This window comes from Hippocampus zosterae, chromosome 3 (genome assembly GCF_025434085.1).
Source record: "Hippocampus zosterae strain Florida chromosome 3, ASM2543408v3, whole genome shotgun sequence".
NCBI lineage: Eukaryota > Metazoa > Chordata > Actinopteri > Syngnathiformes > Syngnathidae > Hippocampus > Hippocampus zosterae.
In genome coordinates this window covers 24,644,397-24,665,177 of record NC_067453.1, presented here as the reverse complement: position 1 = coordinate 24,665,177, position 20,781 = coordinate 24,644,397, and the positions used below count along the sequence as shown (strand labels likewise).

Genomic DNA, 20,781 nt, shown 5'->3' with positions numbered 1-20,781 from the left:
CATGGGAGAATTCAACTGGATTTCAGACGCTGAAGTGATAATACAATGAACACAAATACAGAAGAAGAAGAAAAAAAAAAAAGACCGGTAGTTACTTTTAGCATACATTCGCTCCTCAATTATTTTTCCTGGCTAACCAGCGGTTTTCTGTTATTGATACAATCTGGTCCGTGTAAACACTGTCTGGGGTTAAAGTTCAACCTACCGGGCAAACTTTCCAGCATTCCAATTGCGGCGGAGAAGGTAAGCACTGAGTTCTTTCGCAAACAGCTTTTATTCATTGTATCATAGCTTTGGACCGATGCAGCGCATATTGCTCAACTAGCGAATTCCAAAACTGCACTGTCACAAAAGGAAAGGTAAGAGTTTAGAGGACCGTGTTGCAAAGTGTCATGAAGTTCTCCACATGTTGTCAAAGTGTTCCCCATATTCAACAGACAAAATGCTCAAGCGAGTCTCCGCAGTGATGATTCGAAGAGGACTTTGGACATTTCCAAATGGTAAGAATGGTCTTTTGTCTTCCCCCTCTACTGAAATTATGGATTTGTATCCATTATTGCATCAAAAATTGTACTTTGTAATTTCAGCGTCGTTAAATACGGGGAACAATTGGAGCGCTTGAGTGATTGAAATAAGAAATTAGAATTCATTTTTCATATGGGTGTGGAGTTTGCATGTTCTCCCCGGGTCTGCGTGGGTTTTCTCCGGGTGCTCCGGTTTCCTCCCACATTCCAAAAACATGCATGGCAGGCTGATTGGACGCTCTAAATTGTCCCTCGGTGTGAGTGTGGGCGTGGATGGTTGTTCGTTGTGTGTGCCCTGCGATTGGCTGGCAACTGATCCAGGGTGTCCCCCGCCTACTGCCCGAAGACGGCTGGGATAGGCTCCAGCACCCCCCGCGACCCTCGTGAGGATCAAGCGGCTCGGAAGATGAATGAATGAATGAATGAAAGGATTCATATGGTTAAATGGGATTTTTTAAAATAATTTTATTTATCATTTATATTTTTATAACTTTTAGGCCTACTTTTTTTTTTGCTACCTTATAAATTGCAAATATTTTGCACTGTACTTGAGTAGATTTTTCAGGAAGCTGTTTTCAACTATATTCAGTGTATTTTCCTCATGACTTTTTACATTGAGTCCCCTTTTTTTGTTTTGCAAAAAGAGTTCTGGACTCTCTATTCCTTAGTTTGTCAAAAATCCGATTGTTACGTCCCACGACTGATTACTGTACAGTAACATATGATGACTCTTTTAGACAGCCCCTTTCAAGTTCATCCATCGGTATCGCAGGCGCTGGCAGAAAATCGCCCGGTGGTGGCGTTGGAGAGCACTATCATCACTCACGGCATGCCCTATCCTCGCAATCTCAGGTATGTGCTTTGAATAGCGACACGTGTGACAACATATCATATCAAATAAGCGTGATGGTGAGTGTGTGGATCAACGCAGCACAGCCAGAGAGGTGGAGGCCATCGTGAGGGCCCAAGATGCCACCCCCGCCACTGTCGGGGTGATTGAAGGCAAAGTTCGTGTCGGTTTGTCTGTGGAGGAGCTGGACTTCCTGGCCCGTTATGACGGCTCCGTCAAGGTGTCTCGTCGTGATCTGCCGTATGTGGTTAGCCAGGTGTGGATGCGGCACTCAAACGTGAAATATAAAGCTCCTTGTTTTGTATTCAGTCGATGCAGAGGTGGTAAAAAAGCTGATCCCAGATTTGGAGAATAATTTAGGCATTGGTGTTTTTGAAAAAGGGACCTTTTTTTTTAATGTTCTCAAGGGGAAAAAAAAAGGAATATAATTTGATCCAGCTCAACTAACGATTTTAAAAGAGGGTTGTATTTGCATGTAGAAGCCACAAGTACAACACACACATAAAGCATCAACAGCATGTCTCGAGCATATACTCAATCATGAGCCCATGTTACATAAACAACTATATTGAGTTAAAACAAAGTAATATGGCAATTTTGCCAGTGTATGGAGTAAAAATAACAATTTTCAAATAAAGCGAGTATCAGTAAAATGTCATCAGAAACTACTTTAGTACAATAAGAAAATCTTTATACTCCACTACCTCCCACCAATGACTTGATGTGATGATGATGATGATGCGTCCTCAGGGGCTCTCTGGGGGGACCACGGTGTCGGCCACCATGATCGCGGCACAGCGAACTGGCATCCCCGTCTTTGTCACTGGAGGCATCGGGGGAGTGCACAGAGATGGAGAGAACAGTAAGATGGACAGCTGTTATGATGGAGCGCTTTGCAAAGGTTGATGCCTTTTGTCCAGGCAAGCAGAAGTGACCTGAAGGAAATCGGGGCTGTCCGAATATCCTTAAAAAGTCCATCCATCTTCCATCATTTTTTTTTTTTAATAGTGCATATTTTCATTCGGTAAACTGGAATCTATCCCAGCTAACTTGGGATTGTCGCCTGCTAATCACAGGGCGCCAAAGAGCAAACAAGCATTCACACTCACATTCACACCTATGGATAGCGCCTTAAGAGTCTTGAATACACTTGTCAGACATGCTTTTGGAATGTGGAATGAGCAGCAAACCAACACAAGCACTGGGAGAACATGAAAACTCCACACAGGAAGGCAAGAGATGAAAGAAGAAACCAGATAGAATATGGAGGGATGGAATTATTCGGCTTGCATGTTATCTTTATACTCCATAACAATAAGTGTGCTTTTGTTTTTCATCACAGAACCATCTTTCGTCTCATTTGCCCCTATTGGATATTTTGTATTTTCATCCTCTATTGAGTTAGTACCCTCATGTTTGCGCATTACCGGTTACGATGTTTGTCCAGGTCTGGACATCAGTGCTGATCTAACAGAACTGGGCAGGACTCCCATCGCTGTGGTATCTGCAGGGGTCAAATCTATTCTAGACATCGGGCGCACTCTGGAGTTCCTAGTAAGAGCTTTGAGAAGAAACGCGGTCGCACGTGTATTCCTGTGATTCCTAATGAATTGTCACTGTGTACGGTAGTTCCTATTCGTGAAGTCGCTCGCTCTGTGATAGAAGTACAGCTAGAGTGGTCATTTGAAATACAAGTTTATTGAGATAGCCTCCGTCATCCAAACACGTTTTATTGTGCCTAATCAGGAGACCCAGGGTGTTTGCGTCGCCACCTATGGCACGTCAAGAGATTTCCCAGCCTTTTTCTCACCAATAAGCGGATTCACCTCCCCATACCAAGTCTGTGACCCCGACAACGCTGCGCAACTTATCGGTAAAATCAACATTTTGAAGAGTCAAATGCAACGTTTTCTGTAAATGCCTTAACGGTCACAAATTTGCCCCCATTAGAGAGCACATTGTCGCTAGGTGTCCGCAGTGGTGTGTTGATAGCTGTGCCCATCCCGCAAGAGCATGCAGCGGCAGGCCAGCAGATAGAGCGCGCAATACAGACAGCCTTGGCAGAGACCAGGTATGGAACATAGCATGTATAACTAAAATATACGAATGAAAAGTTCAACCTGGCTTACATACTCTTCATTTTCCTTGCACACATAAAATCTAACAGATTGAGACAAATAGCATAACAATACTAACAAGCATATATTCTTTATCCTCTGCAAAGAATGTTACTGGGGCTTTGTGAGTGTGTTTTTGTACTATACTGCCCCCAGGCAGCCAAAGCATGCACATCCCGGGACAATTTCAAGTGTTCCATTCAGTAGAGTACCCAGAGAAAACCCACGCAGGCATGGGGAGAAAATGCAAACCCCACATAGGAAGGAAAGAGCCAGAATCAAACGCTGCACCTCTGCACTGTGAGGCGGACGTGCTACCCAGTCGGTCACCCTCCCGCCCTATTTCAGTCAACACATTTTCAATTGTGTCATGACTGGGTGTTTTTGTAAAGTTCAGTGTTCTAGAGTGCTGTTTTTAATCGGCAAAATACCACTACAAACATTTTTGCTGTTGTCGTTTTTGGGGAGGTTGAAATGGATGAATGTCATTTCCATTCATTTCAATGGGGAAAGTTAAGCATGGTCACAGAATGAACTTGTGTATAGAAAATGAAATGTATTTAAAAGGCTAATGCTGACCTCTTCTGACCATTATCAGATTTCATAGTCTCAATCTCTGCACAACAGTTGCTCTCCATTTTTCTCGTCACTCAGTTCTCAAGGTATCGCTGGAAGAGACGTGACGCCGTACATTCTCCAAAGGGTCAACGAGCTGACGCAAGGAGAGTCCCTTCTAGCCAGTATCCTTCGAACAAATCATGTCTAATTGAACCCTTGCAATAGAAATGCAGCCACCAATATTGTATGTTACCACTCCTTCATTTTGCTTGTAGATATTGCTCTCATTCATAACAATGCTAAAGTTGGCAGTCAGATCGCCTGCGCGCTGTCAAAGCGGATGAAGAAAAGAAAGTCAAGTAGCGCATCACATCATCGCGCTAAACAATCTCAATCCAGTATTGTGAGTGTTAGCATATTCAGATGTTTTTTTTCCCCACCCACTATTTAAAACTGTTGCCAAAGAAAAAAGCAAACACTAAAAGATTTTTCACTCATATAAGTGGCACTTCCTACGCTGTAATCAAGTGGCTATTTAAGTCCCGCTTTGCAGAAGCTAACGCTCTTTGCTAACACGAATATGTGCATCCAACGAGAGTTACTGCAGCTCTGCTTACCTTTAGCTCGGACAAGATAGTTGGGGTATCACACCTCGCTGTTTCTAAATGGTAATGCTGACAGTGTCTTCGCTTGAAAGCAGCTCTGGATCTTCACCCAGCCTATCTTAACATGTCATGGGGCAGAGAAACTGAATGAGCGGGCGGTTATTATTTTAATTAGCCTCAGTGTTATGACGTGTGCGAGGCTTGCTCACAGACACGTTTTCAGGAAATACACTTGTTTCATTTCAAATGTGATGATTGTGCAAGCGTTTCTGTGACCCAACTATTTGTATACAAGCCTATTCAAAAGTGAATTTTCCCCCGAAAGCTCAGTACACAGCAACAATGCAATTCTGTTTTGCTGCAGGTTGTCATCGGAGGAATAAATGTGGATTTTATTGCAAAAGGAAAAACAAAAACACTTCAAGTAAGTTTATCATCTGTATCACACAGACAGCAGTTTCCCAACCTCTATTGAGCCAAGGCACACGTTTTGAATGTTAAAAAAAAAAACTCTCACTGCACACAACCAAACCAAAAAGATAACAAAAAGTGGATACGCTTATCAATTGTGTCCTCTCTGAAATCGAATGGAAGAGCAAATTAATTGATTTGCCTGTCACTAGAGGTCATTGGCATAGATGGATTAACAAAAATAATGGTTATTTTTAAACTCTTGTTGTCACTCTTGAGTTTGGACAGACCAACCCAGGAAGTGTTGGTCAGTCATACGGGGGCGTAGGACGGAACATCGCTGGTGCGTAGATGTGATCTTTATTTTGATTATCTTTTCCTGTGAAATCTGATGGCACTCATTTTTGCAGTGTGCTTGCCTTTTAAGATTGTTTGAGCCGTCTGGGCCATCAGCCGATGTTCATCTCGGCCACTGGAGCTGATTCTCACAGCGATGCCGTCTTCAACTACTGCAAACATATGGTAGCTATCATCAGTGGGGGTGCAGAATTCTGTGAATTTTGGGCAAGGAGAGCCATCTATTTTGCACGGGTTTTTGATTGTGACAAAAATATTTTACATAAATGCATCAATATGACATATTGCCATTAAATTGGACTCATTCCCAAGGAAAGTTTCCAATTATTCCCCCAAATTTTTAATTCTCATGGAAATTCACTGGAAACTTTCCCACGCTTTTCAATCCTAGTCCCTAGATGCTTGTTCAAGTTATACTACGAGTTTGTGGTCGGTAAATGACGTTGCCGTGTGTGCTCTTGCCCTCAGGACACCAGCAACGTGATGAGGTTGGAAGGTCAAAGCACAGCTACTTACTGTGCCGTTATCACTGAAAATGGAGAACTCAGTCTTGGACTGGGCGACATGGACATTCATCAGCAGATAACAGAGCGATGTGTAAGTTCTTTTGATTGTACTCTGAAATGAATGTATTGTCATCTATACGATCTTCCTATAGGTGTCACGGTTTGAAAAGCAGCTTTTGTCGTCTTCTCTGGTGTGTCTTGATGGCAACATCCCGGAATCCACCATCAGATATGTTTGCTCCGTCGCCAAACATCACAACATCAACGGTAGATTGGATATTTTAAAAAGTCCCTAAAATGAAACTCACAGCTTTTAATGAATGAGGTGTAACCTCAATGTGCAGTCTGGTACGAGCCTACGGATTCAGAAAAAGCTTGTAAGCCCTTCCTGTCGGACGCCTGGAAGTCGCTGTCCTACGCGTCACCCAACCTGGCGGAATTGTGCACCATGAACAAAACACTTGGCCTCCAAACACCTGAAGGTAAAAATCTGAAGGTTTTGTTTGCGTTCATGTCCAAGTGAGCATGTGATTCTGGGGCGGGGGGCTGTCAGTGCTCCCAAACTCCCTGGAGCAGGTGCTGAGTCTGGCCGTGGCCCTCTCACGCCCCCTTCTGGAGCATCTCCACTGCCTTGTGGTGACCCTGGGCAAGAATGGAGTTTTGGTATGCGGTGAACACCACGTGGGCTCCGTCAACTTGAAGCCAAGGAAACAGAGGAAGGCAAGAAGTTGACTAATTCAATTCACAAAACTAGAGAAGTTAAGAGATGCATTCAAAATGTGAAGCTCAGAAAAAAATGACAGTGGTTGACTTGCGAGTTTTAGCCTTTCCGTGACAAATACAAACTCAAATCAGTCGTATCGCAATTTCTCCCTCCCTCCCCGCATTGAAATGAAATGAACTACAATTGAAGTGAAATGCTTTTGCCATTTTCGCCACAGCCGCTCATATTTTTAATTCGGTGAACATAAGTCACTTTTTCTGAGAACTCATTTTCTTAGGACCTACCGTTTGGGAAAAAAAAGGAAACGTATGCACACAAAAAACACCAACGCGCGGGCACAGGACACAACCCACCAACATATGGATGGATCAAAGATAATAAATATCTTACTGTGACTGTCTGTATTTGTAGACGAGGAAGCTGTGCGCTGTCCACTACCCAGCCCTGAGTGTAGCGGCACATGAGACAATGAACGTCTCAGGAGCAGGGGATAGGTAGAAAACACTTGGTTTTCTGATATTAAAACAAATCTTAACACAAATGACAAGTGATCATTGTCTTGCGGCCAGTCTCGCAGGCGCCTTGATTGCCGGGATCGTCCAGGGACGAGACACGGACACATGTGTTCGGATGGGTCTCCTGGCCGCACGCCTGTCCCTTGCATCACCGCATCCTATCTCCCCCGTCCTGACGACACACTCGGTAGAGCCCGGCCATGTCGAAAATCACTGCTGGCCCAAACCGACTTTCATGTGGATAGACTGACTGCATTTGGAGTTGGTCCAATTTGTCAATTTACACAGTTTGACAAGCTGTACATTGTTTAATGTCTTTCGTGTTGTCCTATGAAAGGACATAATAAAATGTTTATAAAACTCTGACAGGTGTAATCAATTTTGTGACATCTTGTATGTATGCATAACAATATTGGGTATGCAAAATTAATTATGTATAATTAATTTATGTATAAGCGGCCCGGTAGTCCAGTGGTTAGCACGTCGGCTTCACAGTGCAGAGGTACCGGGTTCGATTCCAGCTCCGGCCTCCCTGTGTGGAGTTTGCATGTTCTCCCCGGGCCTGCGTGGGTTTTCTCCGGGTGCTCCGGTTTCCTCCCACATTCCAAAAATATGCATGGCAGGCTGAATGAACACTCTAAATTGTCCCTAGGTGTGAGTGTGAGTGCGAATGGTTGTTCGTTGTGTGTGCCCTGCGATTGGCTGGCAACCGATTCAGGGTGTCCCCCGCCTACTGCCCGGAGACAGCTGGGATAGGCTCCAGCACCCCCCGCGACCCTAGTGAGGATCAAGCGGTTAGGAAGATGAATGAATGAATGAATGAATTTATGTATAATACCAAGCATTTAATATCCTGCCTTCTTTAATCCAAATGTCACCAGCCTTTTTGGAACTGAGGGTTACTGTACTTCTTTGGTTCTGGTTAATGTGAAGGCTACCAGTTTAATACACCCTTCTGAAATAACGAATTTGCTCATATGTACTTGCTATTATTGTGTGTTAATATTAATAAGTAAAATTAATAATGTTCATTAGAGCGGAGACACTGCTCAGTAGTTTGTATGGAGTGATGGTTGTTTTTAAAGTACTCAATGCAACTCCTATAAATTTCTGCCAGTGTTTACACTCACTTCTACAAAGCTCCTGTCAGTTTTAGGCCGGTAAGTCACACTTTTGATCATCAGCTTCTTGGAGCCAGGTCGACATTGCAAATGAGAATACGTTCGCAATTGCTTCACCTGAATAAACAAAGCTTAAAAATGTAAATAAAATGACTAAAATCTACAACGAAATATTTTAGTCTGAGTTCAAGATTTAAAATCTTTGCAGCACACGAAAATGGACTGCCCATGGACAAGGCTGATTCAAACGTTCCAAAACTCCATCTCCCACAATGCATCGCTGCATCTGCGCAGACTCCGTGGCGTCGAGCACTACTCCACTCCCTCCTCACGTATTTTAATGCTAGCTAAGATGGTGGTTTGAGCGTAAATTGTCTCCTCAATACTAAGAAAAGACAGGGGCAAGAAAAAAGACCTTTCTAGCTTTTTAATTAAAACGGAACAACACATCCACGGCTATCCCAAGGGAACGCTTCGAGATATTTTGACATTTCACACACATTGGCTCGCAGTCCCCGCCCAATTCGGTGTGACTCTTGGAGTGGAATCCTAAGCTAAATACGAACAGGGTAAGTAACGCTAACGTAAGACAACTTGCTAAGACGGGCTAACTCGCATTCACGATCCTTCCAAATCGCCGAAGTCGCCCTTTAGTTGACTCGCCGAGCGGCTGTCGACTGTCGAGTCCGGTCGACCCCCGCTGCAGTGTCCCCGAGCCGGTGAGAGCGCTGTCAGACGCTTAAATCCTGACCAAGTTGCGCCCAGCTCCCCGTTAGCATTCGTAGGCCGCGTCCGTAAGCCTCCGCTGTTAGCATTCGAGGCTAACCGATGCGAGACGTTTATCTACCAGCGAGCTGTCAGTTTGTACGGGGGGGAAAACGTCACGTCGTGTCACTGTCAACCGTTTTTTAAAGTAGTTCATATCAGTGTCGTGTTGAAACTCTGCTTGGACACGAACAAGTCTGAATGTTAAGAACATCCGCCAGCCACCCTGTGGACGCCTTTTCCCCCTCTCTCCTTGCCTTCTTGTATAAAAAGCAGATTCCCTTTATGCGATCGCGGCTAATGTTAGCTTCTCCTTTGCGGTGGTCAAATAACATCTGTCAAAAGGTACGACTCCGAAGATCGGACACATTTTTGATTGTACTGAACGGCGGGTAGACAATGACCTGTCAACTGCATTGCCAACAGCACACGCAGCATTTGAGATGCTGCTGTTTATTTTCCTCCAATTCGTTATGCTTAGGCTTCTTTCATGTTGGCTCCAGAAATCTGGATCGGACTCCCAAGTTCTGGCAGCCCGTGTTGTCACATACTAAGTAGAGCATGACTGCTAACAACACGTTATTTATACACAATCACTGCCCATGAGTACGAGGCGTGAAGTAGCACTGGATCAGTGTACATATGCATCACATTCATGCTAAAATGGGGGGGCTAAAAGTTTGGAAGACATGTTGGGGTTTCAGTCAAAACATAGATGAGTTGATCAGCTTGTTCTTCATTTAGTGTGAAGTCTTCTCTAAATAGCAGGGCTCTTCTTACATTTCTGAGATTCTAGGTTCGAAACTTTGCCCTGGGTTCATGTGAGGAATTTACAAATTCTCCCTGCTTCCTCCCAGATTCCCAAAACATGCATATGAGGTTCACTGGAGACTGTAAATTGTCCATAGGCATGAATAAGCAGGTTGTTTGCAAAAAGTGTTCTTCAAAAGGCTTGCGACCAGATCAGGGTCAACCTCGTTTCTCACAGTGGATGGCAGTGACTTTAGGTAGCATGGTCAACGAGTAGTGTGCACATTTGCCTCACAGTTTTGAGGATGGGAGTTCATATCCCTGCCCCAGCTCACCTGGAAGTCACTGAGGACATGCATGATAGAAAATGGAAAAGTTGACTGGGCGGGTGATGATGACTTCCCAAAGAGTGGCAATTTTTTAATATATATATATTTATTTTTGGGGTTGTGTGATCTTGGGTGACCCCAGCAGCTGTCCACGACTGCCTATTTATGCCTCGGAACCCTTATTTCACCACTTTCCAGTGACCTGGATTCCACCGATTCGCAACCACAACGATGCGCCTGATGGCTTTGCAACTATGTCAAAACAGTCAGGCTACACCTGCAGTGGAATAGAAAGCTATTGAATTTAATTTTGTAACCAAGCAGGCATTTAGGAGTTGCATTAGTTAAAGTTTCAAGGATTGGTATTCAACATCACTTCACATTATGGTTTGACCTACAATGTTTGTCGCACTTATTTCTGATTTTTCCCAGCTCTGTGCTGCGTGTCCGCTTCAACGCTCAGCCTCGCCGCACCGTAGGATGTCCCATAGCCCTGAAATTAAGGACGACCCCATGGAGTGCCCCCTGTGCATGGAGCCGCTGGAGATCGACGACGTTAACTTCTTCCCCTGCACCTGCGGCTACCAGATCTGCCGCTTCTGTTGGCACCGCATCCGCACAGATGAGAATGGCCTTTGCCCGGCCTGCAGAAAGGTGAGGAAGACTTACCTGGAGGACGTAGTGGGGTCACTGTGAAGTTGGAAATATTCCATGGGAATTAGTCCGAATAATTCAGGAATTTAATAAATTGTAGGTTGATCCTAAAAAGAGAATTTACATATATTTTGCATAATCCTGATTTAAATGGCCAGATTTCATCCATGCACAATTGAATATGAAAAGCGCCTGGCTTGCACACTTTCAAAGTGCCGCAATTCTCCCGTCCAGATTTAATGACACACCCACCATTCATAAACCTGGAAATTCGATTGATGATGAAATTCCCTTGCATAAATTATACCGATGTGCAATCTCATCTTACAAGCTACTTTGAAGAATGCGTATTTGCATTCTTTATTTAATAATTTGCCGACCTCGGGCGGAATCCTGGTACCTCTAACCTCAGCACTTTTCAGGACGGCATATTTGTTCAACCATTAATGTTGCATGATCAAAGAGAGCAAGCCGTTTTGAACACCTTAACTTAAGAATTTGTTTTTTTGTTTTTTTTTAATTGATACTAATAATAATGAATAGCACACTGGTGACTTTGTCACCGTGCAGCCTCAACTGGGTCGACCTCTCCTCATTGTCGAGCTGACAGGTCATGCCAGCGTCATATTTGTTTGCTTTTTTAGGCGCTCAAGACCTCGTCCTCGCTTTCGATGTTTACTTACCTGAGATCTCGCAAGGTTTGCTAAGGTCTGACTAAGTGATGCCAATTAATTTTCACGGGACGTTGCTATATCTGGTCTTTCTGTGTCTGAACGTAGCAAAGTGATGATGCCATTGCACAATGACGCCATTGCCATGACGTACACTATTACACAGATTACACACAGTGGCATTACTCAAATTCAACGGCCAGTTCCTCAAATAATGATTTGAAATGTGTGAATAAAGATACTTCTTTTTAGCATCTGATTTTTATTAACAAATGTAATTTTTAAAAATTGTTTTATTTATTATCCTATGCAGCTTGGTTGTATTCATTTGGTTTCATGCGGTTGAGTCACTTCAATTGCAAAAAGTTTCTAAACACATTTTTAAAAGTAGCTTCATTTGTTGCTTGATGCTTTTCGGATAAGAAGTCCCAGTAGGAAGTGTGAGAAGTTGTTTCATATAGTACGACTGCACAATATATTGAAAAGAAAATGAATTATTGCAGTAATACGCGTATCACAAACGTGCAATAAATTTCAAAATGGAATTGTATGAATTTTATCAGCAGTTTACAAGTCCGATGCAACCCTAAATCCAGTCTGTGAGCACTATCTCAGGGCATTCAAAATTAATTAGGAATACATTGAGCTTCCTTATTTTTCCACATGGAAAAAAAAAACATGGATTTCTTTCATTCGATTATAAAAATGTCATTTCTTCCGGCACTTGTTAAATATTGCTCACTACATCCAACACCCATGTCACATGCTCGAGTTTTTTTCTTTTTTTTTTTTTCTTCCCTCCCGAAAATGTCACACCGTGTACAATTGTTGAGGTTCCACTGTATGTTGACAATGCTCAAGACTTCGTCAATATGTAAACAAATATCAGTGGACTTCGGTTGACTCGTTGCTGACACGCGTTTTTGAGGTTACGAACGGTATGTAATGAATGAACGTTTCTACTCGCGTGCTTCCTGTTGGTTATTTGATTGTTTTAATTGTGTTGTTTATGGTCTATGCCTTTGATGCAAATATTTTCTGTAATAGTGGCTTTAGTTCTCAATGTCAACCGAAAACTCGGCTGTATCGTGACGCCGGACTCCATTTATGACGTTTGCTGTCTTTTTGCGCAGCCATACCCAGAGGACCCCGCTGTGTACAAGCCTCTGTCGCAGGAGGAGATCCAGAGGATAAAGAACGAAAAGAAGCAGAAACAGAACGAGAAGAAGCAAAAGGTGACAGAGAACCGCAAGCACTTGGCCAGCGTCCGAGTGGTCCAGAGAAACCTGGTTTTCGTGGTGGGACTCTCGCAGCGACTCGCCGACCCGGAGGTGAGCGCGGTGAGCCGTCGGGACGAGCTTGCGCTGAATGTGACATTGCCGCGTTTGATGAAATTGTATTCTCTTTAAATAATTGTGCTTGAAAAGAGCTCAGAAGTGTTTTTCTTGCACCCGCAGGTCCTAAAACGACCCGAGTATTTTGGGAGGTTTGGGAAGATCCATAAAGTGGTCATCAACAATAGTACATCTTATGCCGGGTCACAGGTGAGCTCACAGACGTTGTACCAATTGACTTTTGTTGATTTCTGCGTGACAGTTACGTAAAAGTTGCCAGACCAAAACGCTGTCAGTGCTGCTTTCGCTGACTTTTGTTCCACCGGTTTGCATGATTGTACAATTTTGTACAGGTTTAATTTTTGTTTGTTTGTTTGTTGTTGTGGTTGTTTTGTTAGGGGTTCGCATTTCTGCTCACTTTCAATTAAACTGCAGTTCCTTTTCTGCCTTGTTGTGGTTAATATGGTCATGTGGGAACGTAATAATAAAACTCTGGGTGTGGATCAAAAATTATGATGATATTGATTTGGTTTCAAATAAAATGAGGCGTGTTTGTGGCGAGAGAGAGCTGCTTGACGTCAATCAGATCCAGCTAGCTAATGGAGAAAAAAAAAAAGGATTCACTGTAAATGTTTGCTTACGACTATTAGTGTGTAAACGGAGGCCAACTTGTCTTGGGTTTTCCATGCATGCAGCTGTTGTGTTGGGAGATACAATCATTTTAAAATTTCACAGTGCATGTGGGAGGGGGTGGGGGGAGGGATCATTTGTTGAAAATGTTCCCTGAAAAATCATCTGTTATAATGCTAGAATGTCCATTTTTGGATGGATGGTTTGATTGGTGCATAGAGTGGTGCCCTTGACTTCTAAAACGTATGTTACGTGACCATGTTCATGACTCTTGCATCTTAAATCATCTTTGCTTATTGAAATGACTTGAAATGCCATTTAACCGTTCCAAAAAAAAATACCAACCAACATTCTCAAACAAATACATGTTTTCATTCAGATAAGTAAAACTACACTATGTGTGTATTATTTCATGAAATAGAATGGAAACTATAACAACTTCGTTCATTATGATTTCATGCTGCAATGTCCATTCACATCGTGCGCCTCCTGATATACGCACCAGGGCGCAGTCCTATACAGACACTTCATACACGAAGAAGAATTTCTCTCCTGTAACTTGCAGTATTTAGGGATGTTCATGACCGATACTAGTACGAGTATTCACTCCGACTACTCACCGATACAGAGGATACCACTCATAGTTTTGATACAGAAACTTTCATTTACCACTATGACCAAGAATTGTGAACAAAGACCTTTCTTTCTGACACAGATGTTAATCTGCTGCAGTATAGCGCCAACTATTACAGAGAATGACTTGGCCAATATCTTTTTTTGTTTTGTTTTTTTGCCTAAATTATCGATGGTTGGTATCGACATCCTCCACTTGACCCTGAAACATTATAATAAAGCTGCTATCTAGTAGTAATAGCAGTTGGTGCAGTAATAGTAGTTGTTTTTCACAAAGACTGCACAATTTAAGCCTGTGAGATTTTTTTTTTCCATGTTGCTGCTGTGTTTGCGTTCAAATCTGTCGCTGAAGGCATTTTGACTACAACACCGTTGATGCCAATTTCGGTAATCCGTCTACCGCGTTTTGAATTGTGTGTTAGCATTAAAGCCAGGCAGTGGACTTGCTTAAGTTAAGCGGTTTGATAAAATGCAGCCTGCGATTCTGTTTTTGTATTTAAGCTTCACTGGTAATGGCATCTGCAAATTGTCACTCAAATTTCTGCTTGCACCTTAAAATAATCTATCCCAGGAAAAACTGCAAGTTGAGGTATCACTTTACTTAATTTATCCAAAGAGGGCTCTGCTTGTGCTCCGCTTGTTGTCCATTAGCGTTATTTCCCCTCATTAGTCCACCGCTTTTAATCTTCCTCTCCTCTTTATTTTCTTGCAACCATTAAAAGGAGAAGAGATAATTATCACTTGATTTGTTGTGACTCAATTGGGTTTTGCTTGGATTTGGACACTGAATATAAAGGAGCAAGTTTACAAAAGTGGGACACATTTTAGGGGAGGGCCGATGACCTTCCATTTCTCTTTTGAATCACAACACTACCGCAAAAACTAAATTATTGCAGCAGCTGTCTGTCTGATTTGTCTCCTCTTCTCACTTCTGATGGTCCAGGGACCGAGTGCCAGCGCGTACGTCACCTACGTCCGCCCCGAAGACGCTCTAAGAGCTATACAGTGTGTGAACAACGTGGTGGTTGATGGCAGAACGCTCAAGGTGACTTTTTTTTTTGGTGCCGATTCTCCATTTGGCCCTTGGGAACAAAGACGATTTAGTTTGCGGTTTGTTATTCTCGTTCTCATTTTCCTCTCCCAGGCTTCTTTAGGCACAACAAAGTACTGCAGTTACTTCCTCAAAAGTATGCAGTGTCCTAAACCTGATTGTATGTATCTACATGAGCTAGGAGATGAAGCGGCTAGCTTTACGAAAGACGAAATGCAGGTAATGTCATTCATTGTTGAGCGTGTGGGATCTCCCTGCTTTGGTTATTTCTTTGCATTGACTTTATTGACTCCTTTTAACTTCCCCTTTCCAGGCAGGGAAACATCAAGAGTATGAGCAAAAACTCCTACAAGACCTGTACAAAATCAACCCTAGCTTTCTACAACCTCCGGCGTGCGGAACGGAAAAGTCAAAGAGTAAATCGGGCTTAACACAAAGGTCTGAATTTTCTTGGATTCTCAAAATCTTCTGCTTTCTGCTTTTGTAGCCACGCCTTACTTTACTCCCTCCCTCCTATTTTTTCCCTTTTTGCTCCAGACAAAACAGTAGCAATGGCAAAGATGGGTGGCCCACGTTGTCAGGTCACGGCAAATTAGCCAATGGCCTTTCAGAGGACCGCAAGTCCCCTCCGCTGCTAGACTATCTAGACCAAGAGGGTCTCGCTTCAGATGGTCTAGATGCAGACCTCCGTCCCGGCCAGTGCACTGCCATGTCCCCCTTCTCCTCCAACTGTGACAGCAGCAGGTAGGACAGGCTATACTCCCGAGCTAGACTTATTACACATAAAGCTGTTTGGTTTTCTATTATTAATACACAAAATATTGCGCCTGCAGCCCCAGCGACAAGCCTTCCGAGTCGATCAGTATGGTGAACGGTGATACTTTACAACAGGTAGAAGCACTTCAGAGGCCGCTTTTTACCTCCACATGAACAAGTCGGACAAGAAAACGAGCACGTTGTCTCTTTCCTTTCTCCAGATACCCACAAGTGACTCCCCATCCCCTCCCCCGGGTTTAACCAAGCCCAGCCTGGTGGTGCCCATCAGCGTGTCTGAGCTCACGGCCCGCTCGCCTTTCGAGGGCGCGGCGGCGGAGTCGCAATCGCTCTTCTCGGACAACAGCAATTTCAGACACCCCAACCCCCTCCCCACTGGTCTGCCTCCATTTCCTAGCAACCCCCGCAGCGCTGACTGGCCTATGACTCCGGAACCACACAGCCTCTTCACATCAGGTAACTCAACCGTTTCCTCTGGCACTGGTGTCAAACCCAAGGCCCGGGGGCCAGAGTTTTTTTCTTTGTTTTGCTACTGAAGTCGCTCCTCCAGTAACGTCCTCGTTTGCTCTGGCGGCAGACACGATACCGGTGTCGTCTTCCACGGACTGGCAGGCGGCCTTCGGCTTTGGCTCATCCAGCAAACAGCAGGACGACGACCTGGGCTTCGACCCGTTCGACGTCACCCGCAAAGCCCTGGCCGACCTGATCGAGAAGGAGCTGTCCGTGCAGGACCAGAGCCCCGCCTCCCCGGGGCCTCGTGCCCAGGGAAACAATCATGGGCCCGGCCTGCCGCCCCCGAACGGCAACGCCGGTACCTCTCATCACTTCCCCGCTGGCGTGCCTCGCATCCCGCAGCTCCATCACAGAGCCATCTACAGCTCGTGCAGTTTCCCCGGCACGCACAGCGGCCAGCCCAGTCAGCAGCAGCAGCAAGCCAGACACCCCTGGATGGGCATCCCCTCGCGGAATAACCTCACACACTTGAACCACTCAGCCAGCGCTGCCTCACACGGTAATTTCCTGGACCTGAATCTGCCTCCTCAGCACAGCACAGGTCTGGGAGGGATCCCCATTTCAGGTACTGTCTGCATGTTCTCAGACCATTCCGGCCCATCCTTAAAAAATGGCTAAATTAGCCCTCAAAAGTCCTTAAAAGGTCCACAAATAAAAAGCAAGTGGAAGAGCGGGAACCCTGCAACCAATATCTGCCAATAGTATCCTGCCTCAGAATACTGAAATATTCTTGACTTTTTGCTTGTTTCCTTTTTTGGGTTTGTTTCTTTTAATACTTCGGACATCTATAAAATGCAATGCATAATTGCTGACACGACGCCGATATGTTGGTTTTAGAATGTTACAGGAAATGATTTAAAGGTCAACAATGTCACTGGCCCTTGCATTTCAAAATAACATTTTCTGAATCCTTGGAAGGAAATATTTGAACATCCCTGATGTACAGTTTTCCTCAGCCATATTTTGTTCTTTCTTTGTCAATACAGTGAACCGTGGCCTGAGATTTTATTTATTTATTTTTTGCCCAATTCCAGAATTTGGTGGAATAAAATCCCAATAATTATTGAATTGTTCGATTGATAATATAAGTTTTGAGTAACCCGCAGCACGTGGTTTTGCCCTCTTGCAGAAAACAGCGGCTCTATAGAAGGCCTAAAGGTGAAAGAGTGGCAAGATGGCCTCAGAGCTCTCCTGCCCAACATCAACATCAACTTCGGGGGCCTTCCCAATTCCTCGTCCTCCTCGTCCTCCTCGTCCTCAAACAGTGTTAACCACATCGCTGGGCCGGCGGGCATTTCACACAGCCTGAGCTGGGACAGCACGGCCAGCTTGATGGACCCTGCGATCATCACAGGTGCGTTGGACACAGCGAACAAGATCCAAGCTACATGATTTAAAAGCACTTTTCTCATAGGTACGATACATCTGGAAAGTCTTCACAGTGATTCACTTGTTCCACAACTCCACATTCTAGACACGATGCCCCAAATTTTATTTTATTTTAACTCATTCACTCCCAAAGACGTTTTTAAACGTCTTTTCAGACTTGGTCCAGAATTGGCTGGTACTGAATGAGTTAATGATTAAATGTATTAAAAATGGGGGGGGCAACCCTCGTCCACAAGTAATTCAGAGCATTTGCTCAATGCTTTGTGAATGCACCTTTGCCAGTAATTCTAGCCTCAAGTCTTTTTGAATATGTTTTGCCCACTCCTTCTTTGCATCGCCAATTGATATTTTGTATTATGTGCTGCTGTAATGCGCAGGCATCCCGGCCTCGGCAGGCACCAGTTTAGACTGTCTCCAGGATGACAACCCCCCACATTGGCTCAAGTCCCTGCAGGCGCTCACCGAGATGGACGGTCCGGCCAGGTCGGTGGCGGCGCCCGTCGCTCAGCCCCTCCACAGCGCCCTCCTGGACGGCCACCTCCCCCTTCACCACAGAGCCGCCCCTGCCGGCTGGGCCCCCTACATGCCCCCTGCCACAGCCAACCCCCTCAGCCACTTCCACTCCCCCCCGCCAGGCTTCCAGACCGCCTTCAGACCCCCGGGACAGCCCGCCACAGAGTTGCTACAGAGTGCCGCCGCGGACCGCCACTAAATGCAAGACTACAACCACCCATTTATCCCACTCATCATCTACCCCCATTCCCACCCCTTCTTTACCTCTCAAAAGCGAAACACATCATTCTGCAGAGTATGAAATATGATTAACAAAGTAACAACTATGCTTTTGGTCCACTTTTTTTTCTCTGTTTTTGTTTGTGGCACACATTAATCCATAACCTGCGTCTGCGACCCTCACCACTCCTTAGAACTAGATGGGCGGGAGGTGGTGGGGCAGCATAGCACAGCACTGAGCACCCCAAAACTGACAACGATTCAATTAAGCTTAAGTAAGGGTCTTCTTTTTAAACGTAACTAACAATGAAGTGTAAACCGTTGTTGGACAGTCGCGCCGTCTAATAGTCGCAAAGCAAAGCTGTGAAACGAGGATGAAAGTTTTTGCTTGGCTTTATCACTTGCCGAGAGGTGCCGGAGAATAAGGTTTCGGGAGGATTACAGGGCACAGGTTATGCATGGGGCTCCACGTAATGTGGGGTGGGGGCACACCGAAAGGCCCCCGGCTCGAGTGCCCTGGTGGCCCACATTCCCTCTACTGGGGACGTTTTTGCTGAACCTCTGTATCAGAGGGTAGAGCAGTGCCCGATTGCAGGAGAGGGGCGGGTTAGAAGAGGGCACGAGGGGTCCGGACCCCGTGGGAAATGGTGGCACATATCCTGAGCACGAGGGTTAGACTCCTTACTCACAGTGCCACCGTGTGGTACCTACAGTAGCTTAGCCCTAACATGGACAGCCACCAAGTAAATGGAAGGAACACTAGACGGAGGTGATTTGAAGTACTAATTGGGCAGCCGAGGAAGGTGGGCGACCCCCCACACCCCCGCCTTGTCGACCCGTGAGGGCTTTAATTGAGGCCTTAATGTGGAGCGAAGGGAGATTGGGGCTCGAGTGCATGGAGGAGGTGAGGTCTCATGTGAATGATTGCAATTATACTCAGCCCTTGACATGACGAGGGGAGCAGCTTTTTAAAATGTGCGGCACGAGAGATGAAACATGCACAAACGTCTGCAACATACAGATTTTTGTCCACAAATTAAATATACAGTGCTCAGTTAAAAATTCACCCACATAAAAATGTTGGTCCATAATTTGCGTATGATATACACACCAAATACTCATTTGTGGCCACATTTTGACCTTGAAATTTTTTTGTTTTTGGTCTGCCAAATATAATTTTTGTCCATGAATTAGGTATAACGTGTGCACGACATACAAATTTGTGGCGACAAAATACTCATATGGGACTGCAAATTGGACATGAATGCACAAATTTGTGGCAGGGAAGTAGTCAATGGTGCTGGTGAAACACTAATTGTGGACACGAGATGCAAATTTGTGATGACAAAGTAGTGCCAACGCAATGGTAATTAATCTGCAAACTATTAATTTTAATCCTGAAATACTCATTTGTGGCAGCAAAATACTCATTGTTACCATGAGGTGCACATTTGTGACCACAAATTAGTCATTTTGGACCACAGCGTAGTAATTACTGGCCGCAAAATTCAAATTTTAACTGAATTTTGTGCTCGCAAAATCATTTGTCTGTGAAATATTAGTTTTTTTAAACTATATTTACAAAGTGTGATCTAATTTGTGGTCAGGCATAATGGCAGCTGCCAAAATGCTTCCGTGCGTTTGACGTCTCACACAATTTGTCATGTCTGGGGCTCTGTACATTATTGTGTACGGTTTTTACAAGCGTAAGTGAGCGTGTGTCACAAAGAAAGGTGCTGCAATACAATACGAAGTACTGTAGCGGTCAATTTCAGCCTTTTATTCTCTGCCGTTGTCCTTTGACCTTTTCTCCTGCCATCCTCCGCCTTTCTTCTTTTTCAAGTCTTAATTTGTGACCATCGTTTGCTCTCGTTCTCTTGCTCTCCCCCCCCCTCCTCCTCCACTGTTCACTGATTAACAGTATTGACTCACAATGATCAAAATGGGAGGAACCGCCAGTCATGAATTGGGTTTTAACGCAGTGCCGTGAGGAGGAAGGGGGATAAAAAAAAAGTTGAGGCGCTTAAGAAGTTTAACTGTCCTCTGCAGGCCTGGAAAATTACATTAAATAAAACTGAAACCTCAAAAGACCTGGCGTTTGTCATGCCATTGTCATTTCGAGAAGCTGATCGTGTTGTGTTTCATGTTGCCCACTAGGCGGCGACACAACACTCGGGTCAAGTCTGCTTACAAGGTGAGCGTTTCCTAAACTGGCCAGCAGGGGGCGGCTCCACTGGTTGCAGAGCAGGTACAGGGCTGTCACTTGCG

The 20,781-nt window shown here is 44.6% G+C and overlaps 2 protein-coding genes across 7 annotated transcripts; both read left to right on the top strand.

Annotated features, from left to right (window-relative positions):
- The first annotated feature begins 116 nt into the window (after window positions 1–116).
- zgc:136858 (uncharacterized protein LOC678543 homolog) lies at window positions 117–7,530 on the top strand. 5 transcript variants are annotated; one of them, XM_052060716.1, is made up of 19 exons: window positions 117–359; window positions 438–500; window positions 1,262–1,376; window positions 1,461–1,630; window positions 2,125–2,236; window positions 2,822–2,928; window positions 3,121–3,247; window positions 3,325–3,445; window positions 4,146–4,231; window positions 4,325–4,452; window positions 5,019–5,078; window positions 5,345–5,408; window positions 5,493–5,587; window positions 5,891–6,019; window positions 6,081–6,195; window positions 6,273–6,410; window positions 6,482–6,648; window positions 7,064–7,146; window positions 7,222–7,530. In XM_052060716.1, the coding sequence occupies exons 2-19, from the start codon at window positions 498–500 to the stop codon at window positions 7,415–7,417; spliced, it is 2,016 nt and encodes a 671-aa protein (XP_051916676.1). In that variant the 5' UTR covers window positions 117–359; window positions 438–497; the 3' UTR covers window positions 7,418–7,530. The 5 variants fall into 5 exon arrangements, with proteins under 5 accessions (XP_051916676.1, XP_051916674.1, XP_051916677.1 ...); XM_052060714.1 differs by having other exon boundaries at window positions 1,456–1,630; XM_052060717.1 differs by having other exon boundaries at window positions 117–500; window positions 1,297–1,376; window positions 1,456–1,630.
- Window positions 7,531–8,604: 1,074 nt separating this feature from the next.
- On the top strand, window positions 8,605–19,575 carry cnot4a (CCR4-NOT transcription complex, subunit 4a). Of its 2 annotated transcripts, none has more exons than XM_052061219.1 (13): window positions 8,605–8,857; window positions 10,565–10,786; window positions 12,591–12,788; window positions 12,915–13,001; window positions 14,998–15,099; window positions 15,199–15,324; window positions 15,419–15,543; window positions 15,643–15,849; window positions 15,939–15,996; window positions 16,083–16,335; window positions 16,457–16,957; window positions 17,522–17,746; window positions 18,159–19,575. In XM_052061219.1, the coding sequence occupies exons 2-13, from the start codon at window positions 10,613–10,615 to the stop codon at window positions 18,491–18,493; spliced, it is 2,391 nt and encodes a 796-aa protein (XP_051917179.1). In that variant the 5' UTR covers window positions 8,605–8,857; window positions 10,565–10,612; the 3' UTR covers window positions 18,494–19,575. The 2 variants fall into 2 exon arrangements, with proteins under 2 accessions (XP_051917179.1, XP_051917178.1); XM_052061218.1 differs by having other exon boundaries at window positions 12,915–13,003; window positions 14,994–15,099.
- Window positions 19,576–20,781: the final 1,206 nt, after the last annotated feature.

Excerpts from the sequence above, each read along its gene's own strand:
- zgc:136858 (XM_052060713.1), top strand. The coding sequence starts at position 407 with ATGTTGTCAAAGTGTTCCCCATATTCAACAGACAAAATGCTCAAGCGA. Across the intron at positions 501-1,261 it reads ACTTTGGACATTTCCAAATG|ACAGCCCCTTTCAAGTTCAT; the intron begins GTAAGAATGGTC and ends TGACTCTTTTAG. Across the intron at positions 1,631-2,124 it reads TGCCGTATGTGGTTAGCCAG|GGGCTCTCTGGGGGGACCAC; the intron begins GTGTGGATGCGG and ends ATGCGTCCTCAG.
- cnot4a (XM_052061218.1), top strand. The coding sequence starts at position 10,613 with ATGTCCCATAGCCCTGAAATTAAGGACGACCCCATGGAGTGCCCCCTG. Across the intron at positions 13,004-14,993 it reads TCTTATGCCGGGTCACAGGT|CCAGGGACCGAGTGCCAGCG; the intron begins GAGCTCACAGAC and ends ACTTCTGATGGT. Across the intron at positions 16,958-17,521 it reads GGGAGGGATCCCCATTTCAG|AAAACAGCGGCTCTATAGAA; the intron begins GTACTGTCTGCA and ends GCCCTCTTGCAG.